The sequence below is a fragment of the Fomitopsis serialis genome (genome assembly GCF_022376445.1).
Source record: "Fomitopsis serialis strain Sig1Antser10 chromosome Unknown B0H18scaffold_163, whole genome shotgun sequence".
Taxonomy (NCBI): Eukaryota; Fungi; Basidiomycota; class Agaricomycetes; order Polyporales; family Fomitopsidaceae; genus Fomitopsis; species Fomitopsis serialis.
Genome location: NW_025955123.1, coordinates 113 through 18,132, shown reverse-complemented (window position 1 = coordinate 18,132; position 18,020 = coordinate 113). Strand labels below are relative to the sequence as shown.

The 18,020-nt window shown below is 54.1% G+C and overlaps 4 protein-coding genes across 4 annotated transcripts; all 4 read left to right on the top strand.

Moving 5' to 3' along the window:
- Positions 1 to 1,702: 1,702 nt before the first annotated feature.
- On the top strand, positions 1,703 to 2,430 carry B0H18DRAFT_959899 (Hsp70 protein-domain-containing protein; the record flags this gene model as incomplete). Its single annotated transcript, XM_048042872.1, has 3 exons — positions 1,703 to 1,715; positions 1,891 to 2,198; positions 2,242 to 2,430. 3 exons carry the CDS (start codon positions 1,703 to 1,705, stop codon positions 2,428 to 2,430), a joined length of 510 nt encoding a protein of 169 aa, XP_047886488.1.
- A 3,502-nt stretch (positions 2,431 to 5,932) lies between these two features.
- On the top strand, positions 5,933 to 7,265 carry B0H18DRAFT_959898 (Hsp70 protein-domain-containing protein; the record flags this gene model as incomplete). Its single annotated transcript, XM_048042871.1, has 4 exons — positions 5,933 to 6,139; positions 6,512 to 6,783; positions 6,838 to 7,041; positions 7,094 to 7,265. 4 exons carry the CDS (start codon positions 5,933 to 5,935, stop codon positions 7,263 to 7,265), a joined length of 855 nt encoding a protein of 284 aa, XP_047886487.1.
- A 5,941-nt stretch (positions 7,266 to 13,206) lies between these two features.
- B0H18DRAFT_887191 (cholinesterase) lies at positions 13,207 to 15,296 on the top strand (the record flags this gene model as incomplete). Its single annotated transcript, XM_048041159.1, has 8 exons — positions 13,207 to 13,482; positions 13,538 to 13,657; positions 13,701 to 13,825; positions 13,881 to 13,990; positions 14,044 to 14,070; positions 14,122 to 14,553; positions 14,609 to 14,744; positions 14,804 to 15,296. The coding sequence occupies 8 exons, from the start codon at positions 13,207 to 13,209 to the stop codon at positions 15,294 to 15,296; spliced, it is 1,719 nt and encodes a 572-aa protein (XP_047886486.1).
- Positions 15,297 to 16,479: 1,183 nt separating this feature from the next.
- B0H18DRAFT_1045935 (uncharacterized protein) lies at positions 16,480 to 17,477 on the top strand (the record flags this gene model as incomplete). Its single annotated transcript, XM_048030769.1, has 5 exons — positions 16,480 to 16,601; positions 16,660 to 16,739; positions 16,791 to 16,952; positions 17,004 to 17,211; positions 17,265 to 17,477. Coding segments are annotated over exons 1-5 (520 nt in total), but the record flags the coding sequence as incomplete, so codon positions are not given.
- Between the last annotated feature and the right edge of the window lie 543 nt (positions 17,478 to 18,020).

The window sequence follows — 18,020 nt, the reverse complement described above, 5'->3', positions numbered from 1 at the left end:
ACCAGACCCTTTGGTAGAATCATTCTCAACATGCTTTGCTTCGATTGTGACTTTTGTACCTCTTACGCTCGCACGATGGACTAAGCAGATCGAACGAAATGTATTGAACTATCTGAACATCGAGAGAGAGCGTGCTACACATTGTACTTGTGCTTAAGTGCACAACCTGCACAACCATGCGTACTCGCGCACCAGCGCACCACGACGTGCAGCAGATCACCACCCATTGCTTGAAAGCCCTCTTTGGAGTTGATGCGATAATGACACCACTCGTTGAGGCGGTTACGGTACCTGCTCGTGCACGTCAGTGTCGGGCGTCGGCCTGAGGCGGTCAGCAGCAGCCTTACTCACACGTCGAGACGCTTTAAGCTTGGGTACTCCGGCAGATCCTTCAGACTGGGTCGGTCTCGTTCTGCTAGACGTAACATCAGCGATGCCCATACGAAGCACTGCGACACGGACCGTCGGGGGTGCTCAGGGCTAGTAGACGGCTGAGCAGACGGGTAGGCAGATGGGCGTGCGGGCGGGCGAACGGTTAGACGTATGCTACAGCGAACTGATTTGCGGGCGAGCTGACAAGGGCATGGAGTGGACAGTGGACGAGCTAACTGGCGAGCGAGCGATCAAATTCCTGCTTACCAGAGTCCCATTCATGAGCTGCATCGTACTGAGCTTGGGCTCGTCCTATCGGTGCGTCGGTCTCGTTCTGCTAGACGTAACATCAGCGATGCCCATACGAAGCACTGCGACACGGACCGTCGGGGGTGCTCAGGGCTAGTAGACGGCTGAGCAGACGGGTAGGCAGATGGGCGCGCGGGCGGGCGAACGGTTAGACGTATGCTACAGCGAACTGATTTGCGGGCGAGCTGACAAGGGCACGGAGTGGACAGTGGACGAGCTAACTGGCGAGCGAGCGATCAAATTCCTGCTTACCGGAGTCCCATTCATGAGCTGCACTATCGGTGCGTGGCCTTGCGAGCTCTCCCGCTCGTCTTCGCGGCACCTTACCTCACCGTCTCCTTCGCGGTCCTCTCACTCCATTTCAGATCCGTATTCGGCGTCTTGTTCTGAGCGATCTTGTCACTCGGCGCTGCGTTCGCGTCGTGTGAGTTCCCGGTCTCACAGCCGGGTTGCGTATCGCCCAAGCTGCGGGACTATGAGCTGACAGAAACCGCCACAGTCTAAGCATCGAAGATAGAGTCAAGGTGAGAGCGGTAGTCAGACTAGTCTTGGCTGCCCGAGTAGTGAGCGGTCGTGGCGATCGACAGGCGTCAAGCGGAATGCTCACCTGACTTGCCAGGCGACGTCACTCCAAGTCGCCCGCTCCAAGTTGGACTCGGAGTCCAAGTTGCCCGCTCCAGGTCGCCCGCATCGTCCAGGGACACCGTCGGCGGCCACAAAGCCCCTGCCTTCCTGCTCCAGCAACGGGCCTAGCACACGCTCGCCAGGCGACCTCGCTAGCGCATACGTACGACACAGAAGCACCATCGTCGTCAAAGGCTCAGAGCTCTATCTTCACCACCCTTTGACCTACTGAAATCACCACTGATCCCATCGCCACCACCTTCGCCGCCAATATCTTCGGCCTCTTCCCCTCAACTTCCCTCCAAACCCCGTCTCATTCGTCAGGACCTGCCACCGGCAAAGAAGGCGCGTGCCGCACGGTATCAAAACTAAGTACCGGAAGAAGAGAGTGTCCGGAATGACTACTCGCGGTACGCGTGCGTGTCAGACCCCGGAGGAGATCTCGGCCATGGTCTTGAGCAAGATGAAGGAGACCGCTGAGGCATACCTCGGATAGACTGTCACGCACGCCGTTGTCACTGTCCCTGCATGTAAGTGTTGTAGCTCACGTCTTTTTGTCTAATATACTACTGACCACGTGTGCAGACTTCAATGAAGCTCAGTGCCAAGCCACGAAGGATGCGGGCACCATCGTCGGTCTCCAGGTCGTCCGTATCATCAACGAGCCCACGGCCGCTGCCATCGCGTATGGTCTCGACAAGAAGGGCGGCGAATCTCAAATTATCGTCTACGATCTCGGTGGTGGTACCTTCGATGTTTCGCTGCTCTCAATCGACGACGGCGTCTTCGAGGTCTTGGCCACTGCTGGTGACACCCACCTCGGTGGTGAGGACTTTGACAACCGCGTGATGGACTATCTCATCAAGCAGTACAAGAAGAAGACGGGGACCGAGGTCTCGGGCCGAGAAGGCGAAGCGCACGCTTTCGAGCCAGCAGTCGACCCGCGTCGAGATCGAAAGCTTCGAGAATGGCAATGACTTCTCGGAGACGCTTACTCGCGCCAAGTTCGAGGAGCTCAACATGGATCTGTTCAGGAAGACGATGAAGCCGGTTGAGCAGGTGCTCAAGGACGCGCACCTGAAGAAGGAGGATGTCGATGAGGTGGGTATTCGAGAGCCCATCTAGCTAAACTATCCATTGTTGCCCGGCCACCCAACATGAGATTCACCTATTGTTGCCCGGCCACCCGACGTCGGCCGACAGTCTGACTCGGCCATTGTTGTCCGGTCGGCCGAGGCATCAAACAATCAAAATCTGCCCGGGCGGCCGACAAGGTGCCATTATCCCCCCGGATTATCCAGCAGGCGATGCTTGCATTGTTCCCGGAGCGGCCGACACTGGACAAATGGTATCCTCCCCGGGCGGCCGAGGGTCAGAAATACCAATCCTGCCGGGTCGGCCGATGGTCATACAATGCAATCCTGTCCGCCTGGCCGACATCAGGAATCTGCATACACAGCGGGTTGGCCGACAGGCTGTGTTCACTCAGGAATTGCATCCATAGCAGGTCGGCCGGCCACAGGATTTTGGCTTCCGAGGACAGGTTTCCGAGGTCGGGCTTCCCAGACTGGGCTTCCGAGCCCGGACATCCAACACCGGACATCCGACACCGGACGCCCGCCACCGGAAGCCCGCCACCGGACATCCCGGGTCAGGCATCTGGGACCGGGTGACTGTGCTTTTAGGATGCTCTTCAGTGGATTCATTAATCAAGCAGTCCCTATGTGCAGAACAATGTAAATGTGATGCACTGATTGATTTCCGAGTATTTCCTTCCCAATCTGGATACCTCCTTCCTAATCCGGACTGGGTAGACCATCCGGATGTGCATAGCTACCACTGGAAGTCTGAAAACATTTTTTGAACACTTCCTGTGTACAGGACAGCGCAAATGCACTCTGATTGCCAAAGTGAATGATTTCCGGACACTGCCTGCCAAATCCGGACACCTCCTTCCTAATCCGGACTGAATGGTTCTGTCCGGCTTCGGACACCCGCCACCGGACGCCCGACACCGGACGTCCGAGCTCGGAAGTCCGGATTTATTAACTACATACTTCATGTGTGCAGAAATCATTTTCCGGTGTGTAAGTGGTCAAGTAATCATTTGCTGAACATTGCCTTCCAAATCCGGACTGTCCGCTTCGGGCGCCCGAGTTCGGACACCCGACGTCGGACGCCCGAGCTCGGACGCCCGACATCGGACGTCCGACATCGGACACCCGAGCTCGGAAGCCCGAGTCCGGATTTATTAACTGCACATTTCCTGTGTGTAGAAATCATTTTCCGGTGTGTGAATGCATCCCTGTGGTCAAGTAATCAATTGCTACACATCTCCTTCCTAATTTGGACTGTCCGGCTTCGGACACCCGACATCGGACACCCGACATCGGACGCCCGACATCGGACGTCCGGATTCATTCATTAATCACTTCTGCTGTTTGTTTATCACTTTCTGGTGTGTAATGGCTTTCCTATTGTCAATGTAGTGACATTATTGTGTGTCCTTTCAATTCAGACTGTCTATTGACTTTTACCAGTGAGCTGTTACTGGCAGCATGCCAGTGTGTCTGCTACTGTGAGTTGTTGAATCAGAGGTTGTAATGTAGTTCCCTTGATACAAGATACTATCTGGATTCAGTAGTGTGTACCCTTGTCTGTTGTCAATATAAGACTAGCAACACTATGTCATGAGGGAACAACAGAACTATGGATGAGTTAGTGTGTGTGATTTGAATATGAACTTAGGTAATAGGTATACAGTTCATCAGTAACATGACAAAGAAAATGAAATATAGTCATGTATTAGAATAATGCTACATGGAATAATGACCCTGTAGTACCCAAGGTATATGGGAGGGCTATTGCACGAGAAGGTTCACAAAAGTTTGCATTGCCTTAAATGGTGAGTAACCTTCCAAATCCAGTAATCCTTCATAAAGTGGATGTGTAGTGCTTCATATTGACCCTGTAGTACCCAATGTGTATCAGGCTGTCAATGACAGTTCACTTTCATTGACTGTTAAGAACAGCACCATGTAGACTCTAGTATGAGTAGTTCATTGGAGTAATACAGTAGTGTGATGTGTATGCTATTTTGCTTGTGGTGTTGCAGTAACTTCAAGATTGATGTTGTAGCATTGTTTTGTATGCTTCACAATGCACTCACATTCCTCTTATCTTTGCCCAGCTTTCAGCTTGGGTGAATAAGACTATTCCTTTGGAAGACTCACTCCTTGTGTGTAAATGACCCATTCTAGATAGTCAAACATTGTTTTGAATGTAGTTTGGCTGCAGGCAGTGAACATGTTATGGCACATATTCCATACACTACACAATTCCTTATCTCTGCTCTTGCATTCAGCTTCAAAGAATAAGACTATTCCTGTTGGGGATTTGCTCTATACTTTGAAAGAACACATTCTAGATAGTCAGATATTGTGGGCAAACAATATTGGCTTCAGAAGTTGAATAGTATGTTTGGAAACAAGCCTGTGAGTAAATCTTGCATTGCATGTTGTAGCCAAAGTAAAGATCCTTAGACATTAGGAACTCAATACTAGAGTCTATGAATGAAACACTTTTACACACCAGAAAACAACTTATGTACAACAGAAGTGATTACTGAATAAATCCGGACTTCCGCTCTCAGACATCCGATCTCGGGCGCCCTAGCTCGGGTGTCCGAATCCGGATGGTCCGGATTAGGAAGGAGATGGTCAGCAAACAATTCCTTGACCACAGGAATGCATTTGCACACTGGAAAATGATTTCTACACACAGGAAGTGTGTGGTCAATAAATCCGGACTTCTCAGGCTTCCGAGCTCCAGTGTCCGAACCCGGACGACGTCCGATGTCGGACGTCCAATGTCGGGCGTCCGATGTCGGGTGTCCGAGCTCGGGTGTCCGAAGCCGGACAGTCCAAATTAGGAAGGAGATGTGTAGCAATTGATTACTTGACCACAGGGATGCATTCACACACCGGAAAATGATTTCTACACACAGGAAATGTGCAGTTAATAAATCCGGACTCGGGCTTCCGAGCTCGGGTGTCCGATGTCGGACGTCCGATGTCGGGCGTCCGAGCTCGGGCGTCCGACGTCGGGTGTCCGAACTCGGGCGCCCGAAGCGGACAGTCCGGATTTGGAAGGCAATGTTCAGCAAATGATTACTTGACCACTTACACACCGGAAAATGATTTCTGCACACATGAAGTATGTAGTTAATAAATCCGGACTTCCGAGCTCGGACGTCCGGTGTCGGGCGTCCGGTGGCGGGTGTCCGAAGCCGGACAGAACCATTCAGTCCGGATTAGGAAGGAGGTGTCCGGATTTGGCAGGCAGTGTCCGGAAATCATTCACTTTGGCAATCAGAGTGCATTTGCGCTGTCCTGTACACAGGAAGTGTTCAAAAAATGTTTTCAGACTTCCAGTGGTAGCTATGCACATCCGGATGGTCTACCCAGTCCGGATTAGGAAGGAGGTATCCAGATTGGGAAGGAAATACTCGGAAATCAATCAGTGCATCACATTTACATTGTTCTGCACATAGGGACTGCTTGATTAATGAATCCACTGAAGAGCATCCTAAAAGCACAGTCACCCGGTCCCAGATGCCTGACCCGGGATGTCCGGTGGCGGGCTTCCGGTGGCGGGCGTCCGGTGTCGGATGTCCGGTGTTGGATGTCCGGGCTCGGAAGCCCAGTCTGGGAAGCCCGACCTCGGAAACCTGTCCTCGGAAGCCAAAATCCTGTGGCCGGCCGACCTGCTATGGATGCAATTCCTGAGTGAACACAGCCTGTCGGCCAACCCGCTGTGTATGCAGATTCCTGATGTCGGCCAGGCGGACAGGATTGCATTGTATGACCATCGGCCGACCCGGCAGGATTGGTATTTCTGACCCTCGGCCGCCCGGGGAGGATACCATTTGTCCAGTGTCGGCCGCTCCGGGAACAATGCAAGCATCGCCTGCTGGATAATCCGGGGGATAATGGCACCTTGTCGGCCGCCCGGGCAGATTTTGATTGTTTGATGCCTCGGCCGACCGGACAACAATGGCCGAGTCAGACTGTCGGCCGACGTCGGGTGGCCGGGCAACAATAGGTGAATCTCATGTTGGGTGGCCGGGTAACAAACCGACATTTTGACCCCATTATGTGTATTCGACGCAGTAGACTCGCGAGCTGCTGACTTATGTTTGCCTCAGGTCGTCCTTGTTGGTGGCTCGACTCGTATCCCCAAGGTCCAGCAGCTCCTCAAGGAGTACTTTGGCAAGGAGCCGTCGAAGGGCATCAACCCCGATGAGGCCGTCGCGTACGGTGCCGCCGTCCAGGGTGGAATTCTATCGGGTGACGAGGATTTCGGTGACATTGTCCTTGTCGATGTCTGCCCGCTTACGCTCGGTATTGAGACCACTGGCGGCGTGATGACCAAGCTCATCGCCCGCAACACCGTCATTCCCACGCGCAAGAGCCAAATGTGAGTCTTTCATTGATCGCGGGGGCGGGCGCGTGCTGACGCCCACGAATCTAGCTTCTCGACGGCCACAGACAACCAGCCTACAGTTTTGATCCAGGTCTTTGAGGGAGAGCGGTCGTTGACGAAGGACAACAACTTGCTCGGCAAGTTCGAGCTTTCTGGCATCCCACCCGCGCCCCGCGGTGTCCCGCAGATCGAGGTGACGTTCGAAATTGACGCGAACGGTATCATGAAGATCTTCGCGAAGGACATGGGAACGTGAGTGACGCTTCCTTGTAAGCGGGTAGAGCCGTGACTAATTTGCCCACAGCGGGAAGTCGAACTCTGTTACCATCACGTCCGAAAAGGGCCGCCTGTCGCCCGACGACATCGAGCGGATGGTCAATGAGGGGGAGGAGTTCACGGCGGAGGATGAGGCACAGCGGAAGCGCAAGCGCATCGAGGCGCTCAACGGGCTCGGTCGGCGAACGACGGACGGATGACGGGCTGGGGCGACGACCGGCGACGACTGAGAACGAAGGACAACGGAGGGCGACAACGACGGATGGAGGATTGATCGACGACGGACGGACGAAGGACGGCGAGCGACGGACGACGGCGACGAACGGCGACGGCGACGAACGGCGACAGCGACGAACGGCGACAGCAACGAACGGCGACAGCGCGACAGCGACCGACGAACGAACCACGACGACGCACGACGATGCACGACGACGCACCACGACGCAACGCACGACGACGCACCACGACGACACACGACGACGACGCACGACGACGACGGAAAGCGACCGACGCACGACGACGCACGACGACGGACTGCCCGACTATGACCGGATCGACTGCCCGACTATGACCGGATGGACGGACGACGGATAGACGACGGATGGGCGGATCGATGGACACCGGATCGACGGACGACGGATGGACGACGACGGATAGACGATGCACGACGACGACGCACGACGACGGAAAGCGACCGACGCACGACAGATGGCGACTGCGACGGACTGCGAAGGACTGCGACGGAGGACTGCGACGGACTGCAACGGACTGCAACGGACTGCGACGGAGGACTGCGACGGACTGCGACGGACTGCAACAGACTGCGACGGAGGACTGCGACGGACTGCGACGGACTGCGACGGACTGCGACGGACTGCGACGGAGGACTGCGACGGACTGCGACGGACTGCGACGGACTGCGACGGACTGCGACGGGCGACGACGGACGACGACGGACTGCCCGACTATGACTGAATCGATGGACGACGGATAGACGACGGATGGGCGGGGACAGTGGACGGATGGACAGCAGCGATATAGCTCCAGGTTGATGGCATCTAAGCCTCCAGGATAGGAGTAGGGTAGTTCTGGTAGTTCTACAGTCTCAGTAACTAACCTGCATCATCATACTGTCTGATCTATGTGAATTCTTCACTCTCTTCGCTCTCAAAGATGTCAGTGAGTCTTACGAGGTCTTCAGGTTGCCTCAGTCACTCTTGCATACAGTCAATCTGTGCATATTTATGCATTTGCAACTCTTACGGGGTCTTCATGTGGCTTCAGTCAGTTTGGCATACAACCAATCTATACATATTTATGCATTCGACGCATCATGATGCCTATAAGCACAAAGATGATGCTTGAGGCACAATTAAATTGAATGAAGTGCAAACAAGGAAAATGGGTTTTTCCTGATGGGGTCGGACGAGGTCACCGTGATATCTTCAACATTCCGCACATACTGATGATACCGCAGACGAAACTCGTTCAAGAGCTGCTGGTCCCGAGAAGAATCGATTCCGCGGGTGTTGCGATCCATACTGGTCGGCAAAACGGAAGGGCAAGCCTGAAGGACTCGGAGGATGCTGGGGTTCGTTGTCTGCCAGTGAAAGCTGCGGCACCATCAGAGATCGGGTTAACAGTGGGCAAGCACCTGTCGGACGCACCCTATGATGCAGCCGCTGGCAAGTCGCCGGCCACGAATGTACTGCGAGCAAGCCAGCTGATTGCACGGATAGCTTGAACGAGTAAGTCAACTGACTGTAAGTGTACGATCAATGCGTAATTCAGCAAGGTGTAAGTGTATCAACTCGGAGTAAGTCAGTAGTGCTAAGTGTATGATCGCCGCGGCTCGAGTAAGCCAGCTACAGTAAGTGTATGATTGCTACGAGTAAGTCTCACTACGAGTAAGTCAGCTACCAAGTACAGACTACGCCGGGTAAAGTGAGTTAACTGGGTATATACTGTACGAGTAAGGCGGCGTAGTGTACGAGTAAGTCAACATAGTGCATGAGTAAGTCGGTGTAATGCACGAGTAAGTCGGCGTAATGCACGGGTAAGTCGGTGTAGCGTACGAGTAAGTTGGTGTAGTGCACGAGTAAGTCGGTGTAATGCACGAGTAAGTCGGCGTAATGCACGGGTAAGTCGGTGTAGCGTACGAGTAAGTTGGTGTAGTGCACGAGTAAGTCGGTGTAGCGCACGAGTAAGTTGGCGCAGTGCACGAGTAAGTCGGTATGTGCACGAGTAAGTCGTCGTAGTGCATGAGTAAGTCGTCACAGTGTACGAGTACAGTGGAACATGCAAAGTGCGACCAGCAGCGACGCACATCGCGCGCGAATGTAAGTCGCATCACTATAACTAAGTACACAAGAGTACAACCTACCTAGTAAGTAATTTTTCACGAAAACGCCACTCATAGATGTGTTCTGCAACGGACAGAGCATCCTGTATATGTAGTCTGTCTCTTCGAAGGCTCGGTTTAAATATAGGCGTACGCGTACGGGGTGGCCTGACGTTCTTCATGAAGTTATCCTTCAAGTGCCACATCGCGGAATCTGCACGGCGGTGTTACTCCCAGGTACATCTTTGGACAGTATTGTAATTATGCGATAGTGGGAGTCGGATTAGGTAGTTTAGGATTAGGTAGTAGGGGTATGTTGGGTTTGGAGGTAGTCATGTACCTAGTGAGCGCTGTCACACATCGAAAACGCCGAGGCGTCTAGATGTCGTGACTAAATGGAATACCCTCCTCCTCCTCCTCCTCTTATCGACGAGCGGAAGCCCAATCGACGATCATAAGCCCTGATTAGGCAATGCTAGTTTACTATCACTACGGTCGCCCCTGCCCCGCCTCACGACAGTCTGTTAGTTCCCGGGTGCGCGATCAACAACTTGACCTCTGCTGGCTCGTTCTTTGTCTGGCTGTGCTATACTGGACCACAGATTGTCCGTTTTCTGCCAGTAGGTTTCGCTAGTAAGTACTCTGCCATCAGGTTGTGAAACGGCTGCCGGGACTTTGACAGACCTATGGTGACGGTGACTCAACCTGCAATGGACATGCCGAGCTTGACATGCCAGGAAGAAAGACAGCGGGGATTTTGCGCAAGACTATGACGGTCGTTATCGCGGAAAAATACTTACACTTACGCCTTAGTTATCGCGTAAGATTTGCTACTTAGTTGACACGTGACCCGTACACCTCGGACTTAGATTCGCTCCGTTTCGTACACTTGGTCTCTACAATAATGGATATTTCTGGCCTTGTTAACACTGTATATAGATTACAGTGAGTCACAGATCCGTTGTCTGCTCATGCTAGATCACTTGATTCTGCTTCGAGGGCTGGTGAATTGCCTAATGCGGAATCATTAGCCAATTGTGGCAACTCTGTCTGCGGGCCTTTATGCGCGCTGCTGTTCATTGCACGGCGAATCCGGAAGCCCACTAATAATTCTATAGAAGGGAGTCTGTAAACTTCCTCTCAGCATGTCATCCTCATGACCCTCATCATCGACGAGACGTATGGCCCGGGATGCTTCAGTAGAATCTCCGATGAGAGCCATAGTCATGAGCCTGTGGTTCTCACTATATCGAAGAGAACAGGTGATGCAACACATAAAAGAAGGCGTATGAAATTTATGAAGAGACATTATACATGAAAGAGAATAAGGGGAAAACGCCTGGCGCAGCGGCCCTGGCAGGCGCGATGTTCATCCCGATTAGGCAAGTACCGCATCGGCGCGTTCGGACGGGCGCCAATCACACTAAGTTCTAAGTCGGGAAAGTAAGACTTGCCGGTAAGTATTTTTCCACGAAAACGTCACTCATAAAGACTGCTGACAGTCTACCCTAAACGCAGTCCCAACTCCGACAGTGGGTGTTTTAAGTCACGGTAAGTTGACTCGCTGGCACTCACCTCTGCTCTGCACACGCCGTTTCCCGCACTGACATGCATATTCATTGGCCGTCCGTGTCTACTATGTACAGCACTCCGTCCCCACCCTCGTGTCCTGCACGTCCGCCGCCCTGCACAGCTCATTCCCTCGACGGCCGCGAGCAACGTGCATGGCCCTCGACGTCCTGCGTCGCAGGCAGAACCGCATACCTACAAGGCGCGTAAGCACTTCACTATTATTCCCCGCCATCCTCGACCTCCGACGCGCCGTCCACCCTCTCTGATGCTACCGAGCCTGTCGCTCCCCGGTCACTTGACCGGTGGCCTGCAGTGCTCGCGGCAGCAGCCCAACGTGGACGGCGTGTCGCAATGCGCTGCGTCCACGCTAGTGCGCGTCACACGAGTTGTTGGCTGGTCCACATCTCTCGCAAAACCCGTCGGCCCTCGCTGGACGGCAACGACGTCTCCTGCATGCAGACACCGTCGTGTGCTGGATAGCCAACGTCGTCTCTGCTTCAACGTTCTACACATGGGTCACATATTCTCATTCGTTTACATTCGGTCACTCACATTGCCCAGCGCGATGCCGACGCTAGGCAACCACTTGCGAACCTCGCCCCGGATTCGCCCTCGATCAGCGTGTCGCGCTCATTTGCTCGCCCAGTCGCCGTCGCCAGCACTCTCGCTCCCTGCCCGCACTCTCGCTCGCTCAGCTGCTCGCCCCGTTCGCCTGCTTACGTCATCCACCCACCCACTCGCTCGCGCCCAGCTGTCCGCCAGCCGGTGACACCTGCCGGTGCGCACATCCTTCCATGTACTTCAGAGGCTGTCTCTCGCTCGCGCTTTCTCTCGCGCTCGGCGGCGCTCGCACCCACTCGCCCGCTCGGCTGCCCACCTATTCGGCGGAAACAGCCTCCGAGTCGCTGGCGACTTCAAGCACCGTGACGGCACCCATGGCTGCACTTGGGCCTTGGCTCAGCAATACCGATGCTGGCGGCTCCTTATCCACTGGCGGGTCAGGCATAGGGTGTGATCGTCCGAGTTCGTGTTGTATACTAGTACTAGTAAGTTAGGATATGTAGTCGTCACTAGCCGAATACATTGCGATTCGATCCTCATCTATTCCGGGCGATACGAGCGCCAAGTGCGGCCAAATGAGGAGTGCAATGTCGCATCAACAGCAGACTATTGGGCTAACACTAGACTGCTCAAGTTATAATAACCCTGTTTTATTACTTACTAGCCTTGCATATCCTAACGAACGATGGTCGGGCATTGTACTTCTGACGGAAGTTGATCAGCGACTCTCGGCCTTTTGATTGTCTAACAGCCTGTTGTAGTATGACCGAATATCTACTGGCGAAAACCCACCTATTCCGGCCACATCATCAGTCTGTTAGTTCTGTTAGTTCTGTTAATCGATGCTTTGGCCATGTCAGGTCGCCGTCGGTCTGATGCCAATTTTGCGATGCAGTGCCACCTGGCGGAGACGCGCCATATAGCCGTCACGTGGGCGCGATCCCCCTCGCGCCCAAGCGGGCCGGCCAGTGGCGACCTCCTCCAAGCGGCCACGCTCGACCATTTCCGTTGCTTTCTCCGTGAGCAACTCTTGAGTACTTGAGTACTCAAGTACTCAAATATTCAGTGCGGTTCTGTTCTATGCTTCTACTTCAGTCTCTCACCCAGCTTTTATACGCAAACTGTCTCGGCCTCGTCGACAATTCATGACGTTGTAGTCACTTCATGCCACTAGCCGTATCAATGCCACGCCGACTCGGACATGGAATTCTCACTAGCAAGCTTGCTCCTCCCCAACGCGCTGTCTGTTCCACAGCAAGAGACGTATGGCTTTGAACGGGATGGGTGCGGACATTGATGCAGACGTCGAGCGACTCCGACTCAGAGCGAGTCGACGTACTTACTAGGTCGACGTCCGAGGGGGCTGTGGTAAGATCTTCCGAAGTTTGCCCATTGGCACGCAACCCCTAACTTATACAAGGTACGCTCGGTATAGAACTCAAGGCGACATTGCGTTGATCACTATAACTCGGACCAGCGAGGGACCATTCTGTCGCCACATGACTCGTCGATCCTCAACGTCCTTGGTTCATTCTCGCCTTCTCAGGCGGTCGGCCTTCCTTACCCGGGCCCATGAAATCTTCCAATAAATATAGGATCAGTGAGAACTCTGCTCTCAAGTCTTGTCTCCGACGACGCTGTCCCCGGACCTCCCAGCACTAGTGCCAATGTCGAGGCACTGTCTGCTGCTCCTCTTGCTAACGACGACCTTGCTCGCGTTCGCGACACTAACAGCTGGAGCGAGCGCCCCGACCGTCGAGACCCTGAATGGGACATACGTCGGCCGCTATGTCCCCGATTACAATCAGGACTTCTTCCTGGGCGTGCCGTTTGCCCAGCCGCCCGTGGGCCCGCTGCGGTTTGCTAACCCTCGATCGCTGAACACATCCTTTGGCGGAACGCGTCAGGCGACAGAGTACAGTGTGGAGTGTGTAGGATACGGCGTGAGTGTTTTTTTTTCACTTTTTTGATGCGGGATGCTGAGGATGTCCGTTGAAGAGCGACCAATGGGGCTTCAATGTCAGCGAAGATTGCCTCTATCTGAACGTCGTCCGTCCTTCAAACTACGCGGATTACGACGAGCCTCTGCCAGTTGGCATTTGGATCTACGCAAGTCTTGTGTTGCCTGTCGGCATACATGCCAATTGAGATGTGTATATAGGGTGGCAGCTTCGTTGAGGGCGGCTCCCCAGATCAGCGCTACAACCTTTCGTTCATCGTGCAGAACAGCGTGGAGATCGGGAAGCCGTTCATCGGCGTCTCATTCAACTACCGTCTTTCTGCTTGGTACGCTTTTCGATCACAACGTGAGACTGACGCAGGCACTGACCAGTACACGTAGGGGCTTTATGGCTTCCGGTCAGCTAGCCGGCGAGGGTAGCACAAACATGGGCCTCAGAGACCAGCGCCTGGCCTTGCATTGGATTCAAGAGAACATCGGTGCATTTGGCGGTATGTATCTCCACCTCTCTCGGATGTGGGATGCTATGCTGAACGCTCGCTAGGTGATCCAACCAAAGTCACAATATGGGGTACGTGCTTCGGACATCGTACGCATCTTCAGTTGTGTTTACTCGTCGCAGGCGAGAGCGCAGGCGGCATGTCCGTCGGCTTCCACCTCGTTGCTTACAACGGGCGAGACGACGGGCTCTTCCGCGCCGGGATCATGGAATCGGGCAACTCCATCCAATGGAACGGGATGTACACCGCGGACTACTTCGACGGCGCGTACCAGGCGCTCGTCGACAATGTCGGGTGCACGTCCGCGGCGGATGTGCTCGCGTGCCTCCGCATGACGCCGTTTGACACGATCAACGCCGCGGTGAACACGACGAACGCGAGCGTATGGTTCCCAGTCATCGACGGAGATTTCATTGCGAAGTTGGCGAGTTATCAGCTCGAGGCGGGTGATTACGTCCATGTGCCGATCATCTGCGGGACGAATACGGACGAGGGGACGGCGTTTGGCCCGATAGGCATCAACACGACGGCCCAGTTCTTGCAAGTGCTCGAAGGTGAGCAGTTTGCAGATAGCCGCGTAACGCATGGTCTGAGAGGACGGTCATACAGAGGGCAGTATTCATCCCTACACACCTCTTGCCCCCGCTCTCGCCGAGGAGATCATCGACGTCTATCCCGACGACCCGTGCGTTGGCATCCCAGAAGATCTTGGTTGTACGCGCCTCAACGACATCTTGGGTCTCCAGTGCGTTCATCTTCCCGTGGTTGTACAGTCTCTCTCAATGACACATGCCTGCACCACAGATGGCGCCGCACCTCCGCATATGCCGGCGATGCGACATTTATTGCTGGGCGGCGGTACCAATGTGAGGTCTTCGCCGCCGGCGGAAACACCGCGTACTGCTACCGCTTCAACACTCTGCCCAACGGCGTCCCAATCGAAGTTGGCGTGACGCACTTCCAGGAGGTCGCCTTCGTCTTTGACAACACGGACGGGTACGGGTACGACGTCTCGCCCGACCCGTTCGCGGGCGTGCCCGAAAGTTACTTCGCGCTGGCGAAGCTGATGAGCAGGTCGTGGGCGAGCTTCATACATGATCTGGACCCGAACAGCTTCAGGGCTAGTGGCGCGTATGTGGAGGAGGGGACGCCGTTGTGGCCAGCGTACGATGTGGGGAGCCCGCTGGATATTGTGTGGGACGCGAACGTGACTGGCCTTGCGTGGGTTGAGCCTGATACGTTCCGGGCTGAGGGGATTAACACGATTATATCGTACAATCGTGCGTTCAGGCGCTGATGTACTTCTGTGCCAGAAACATGATATAGGGCATCAGTCCCTGTGCCCTTTCCATCCTGAGCAAGTGGAACGCATCAGTACTTCGTAATACCTTTGGTGGCCACGCGTTGGTGGGAAGCGCTCAACCGCCGAACGACTGCAGCTGCCGTTTTGGTACTGAGCTTGCTTGACTCGAAGGGAGGACGTCTGCTTCTGACATTCGCCGGGCTGCCACGAGCTTTCCGCGTGCACCGAGCACGACTTCGCAGGCATTCGAGGTCAGTAGCGCTACTGGTGGGAAGGCACGATAGGCTTGTCAAACTTACTATTGCGAATAGTACTACTAGCCGGCCTCCGGCGAGTCCCTTATAGACTTGTAGTATCAGGTTGCGGAGCCTCAAGGTTTCAATGAGGCTTGCGTGAGGCAGCCGATAGACACAAGGTAGCGCTGATATACCCATCTGCTACTGACACTCATCATCCCCTCGACGAACAGGCTCTGGTCCCTACACTCCGCTCGCGGGATCGTGTCAGCATATCAAGTTGCATGATGGTCAAGCATAACACGATGACAATGGAAAATACTGTGCAAGGTGATCACTCGCTATTGTGCCACTATTCTCCGACTAGATACTGAATTATGTGCTGTACAGACATGAGAGACGTTCGCCACAGTGTGAATCTAGCCAGAAATGACCCGCGATACGACTACTTCATCTGTCCGCGCCATCGTCCGATCACTCGTCCCAGATATCCTCTGCTTCTTCCTCCCGAGCTCTGGATCGACATCTTCCTCGTAACCGCCTCTCGTTACTTGTATTTAATCTTTTCTTCCGAGACGCAAGATGATAACGAAATAGAGGAGCGACTGGCCGCCAACCCATTCCCGACGTTCCTGCGTGTGTCGCACCAATTCAGAAACCTCGCGTTCAAGATACTCGCAGATGCCTTTGGCATTCACAGAGATCCCTACGGGGGGTGCGTTATCATCCTCCGTCGACTGAGGTTGTCGAGGCTGAGTATCCATACGCAGCTTACCGAAGGGCGCCTGGTCCTGCCTTCGATATGTCCTGAAGTACACTCATCTGCTCCAGCGTGCCACGCCAGACGCCGTTGAGGCACACACTAAGCAAGGAAGCAGTTATGAAATACCTCCCATGTTGAAGGGCTACTTGCAGATTGCAAGATTGACTTGCGTTGGCCTCAACCAGGTGCTATCGATTGGAGCGACGAGGGAGCTGAAGGAGGAGGCGCAGCTTTGCGAAATCTGGGGATCCGACGCGAGCGCGACGCTTATGGAGCCTCTGATTCTTCATACTTTAGTATGTGAGTGAGCCAAATATACCGAATGCCGGTGAATGTCGACGCTGATTTCTGTGTCAAGTGACGTTGTCGCTCCAGTTTCGCACTGCAATGTTTTACTTTGCTCCCCTGCGTCGGGTTGCTGTGGATGACGTGGATGACGTACGTATCGCAGAAGGAAGTATTGATTCTGGAGACTGACGACTCTTATAGCATCAGAAAAACATGGTCATCCGTACGTGCTATTGCACCTTCTCCGTGTGGTCTGGTGTGCCAATCGCCATTCCCGAAAGAATACCTCGACTTGAAGGGGAGCGTCCACTCGTACCGGTCAAGATACCTATCCTGCAAGGTGTCAACGCCGATCTCATCATCGTACGTGCCTTCTCCGACGTGGCACCGAGTTGAGCTGAATCCTCCTTGAAGCGGTACAGATACCTGTTGATCCTTTGGCAGTTTCAGAAATACCCAATCGTGGCTGCAGACCAAGGCCTCATGAAGATAACACAGTTAATATTGGATTCCTGTCTCGCTATCGCAATGCCAGATCGACCACTTACGAGTAAGACGTCGCGGCAGCGGCGCGCGTCCTTCTCTGCATTACAAGACATACGGTCCAAGCCGCGTCTTCCCCGTAAGTGTACTGTTTCCGGGATGAGGTTCACTATCTGATGAGCCGCTGAACAGTCAAACCACCCTGTCATTGCGAGCGCCGCTTGATGATAATATGAGCAGCCAGGGAGTCTGAAGCCTGATGGAAGCCATTGAACTGGCATGTAACACCACCGAGATTGGTAGCCGTATCGAGGTTTATTCTGGTATCTCACATGTTGACGCCGACCTGATACATAGTCGCTTCATGTTCCTACAATGTGATCTCCTCGGAAACAGATTTTGCAGGATTCAGCTGGCAATGGACCCGTCGCTTAGCCGAGGCAGATGTTCCGCCGTGAGCTTCGCCTGAGCCAAACGGCTTCAGTTCGAACGTCTGTATACCCGCCAAATTATCTGCAGACCCCTTGAGCCTTGCCAATGGTACGATGGGCAGAGGTTTCTGCAAGTCGTCGCCATCGTGAGGGCGGTTTGCGTACTCCTGCGGGTCGAGCTCTTGATCTTCATTCGCTCAGCAGCGGAGTCAAGGCTGCTATCCACCGCGACTTCAGGCTGCTTCGTACGTAGAGCTACTAAGTCACGGAAGTAGGGAAGAATTCGAGAGATACATATGGAATCGACATCTCCTCTGCTCAGGCTGGTTCCATTGTCTTGTCTGATGTGGTCATTATCTACTAGCCTGGTACCTGAGGCGGGTAGACAAGCTTGTGTAAACGGCGCATTAGCTACTCGACGTAAAGCCACTCACCGGCAATCTTCGGCTACGTTGCTGCTGCAAGCTGAGCTGAGCTTGCTTGTTCATGCTCGAATGTGTTTTGCCCCTAAGCCTGT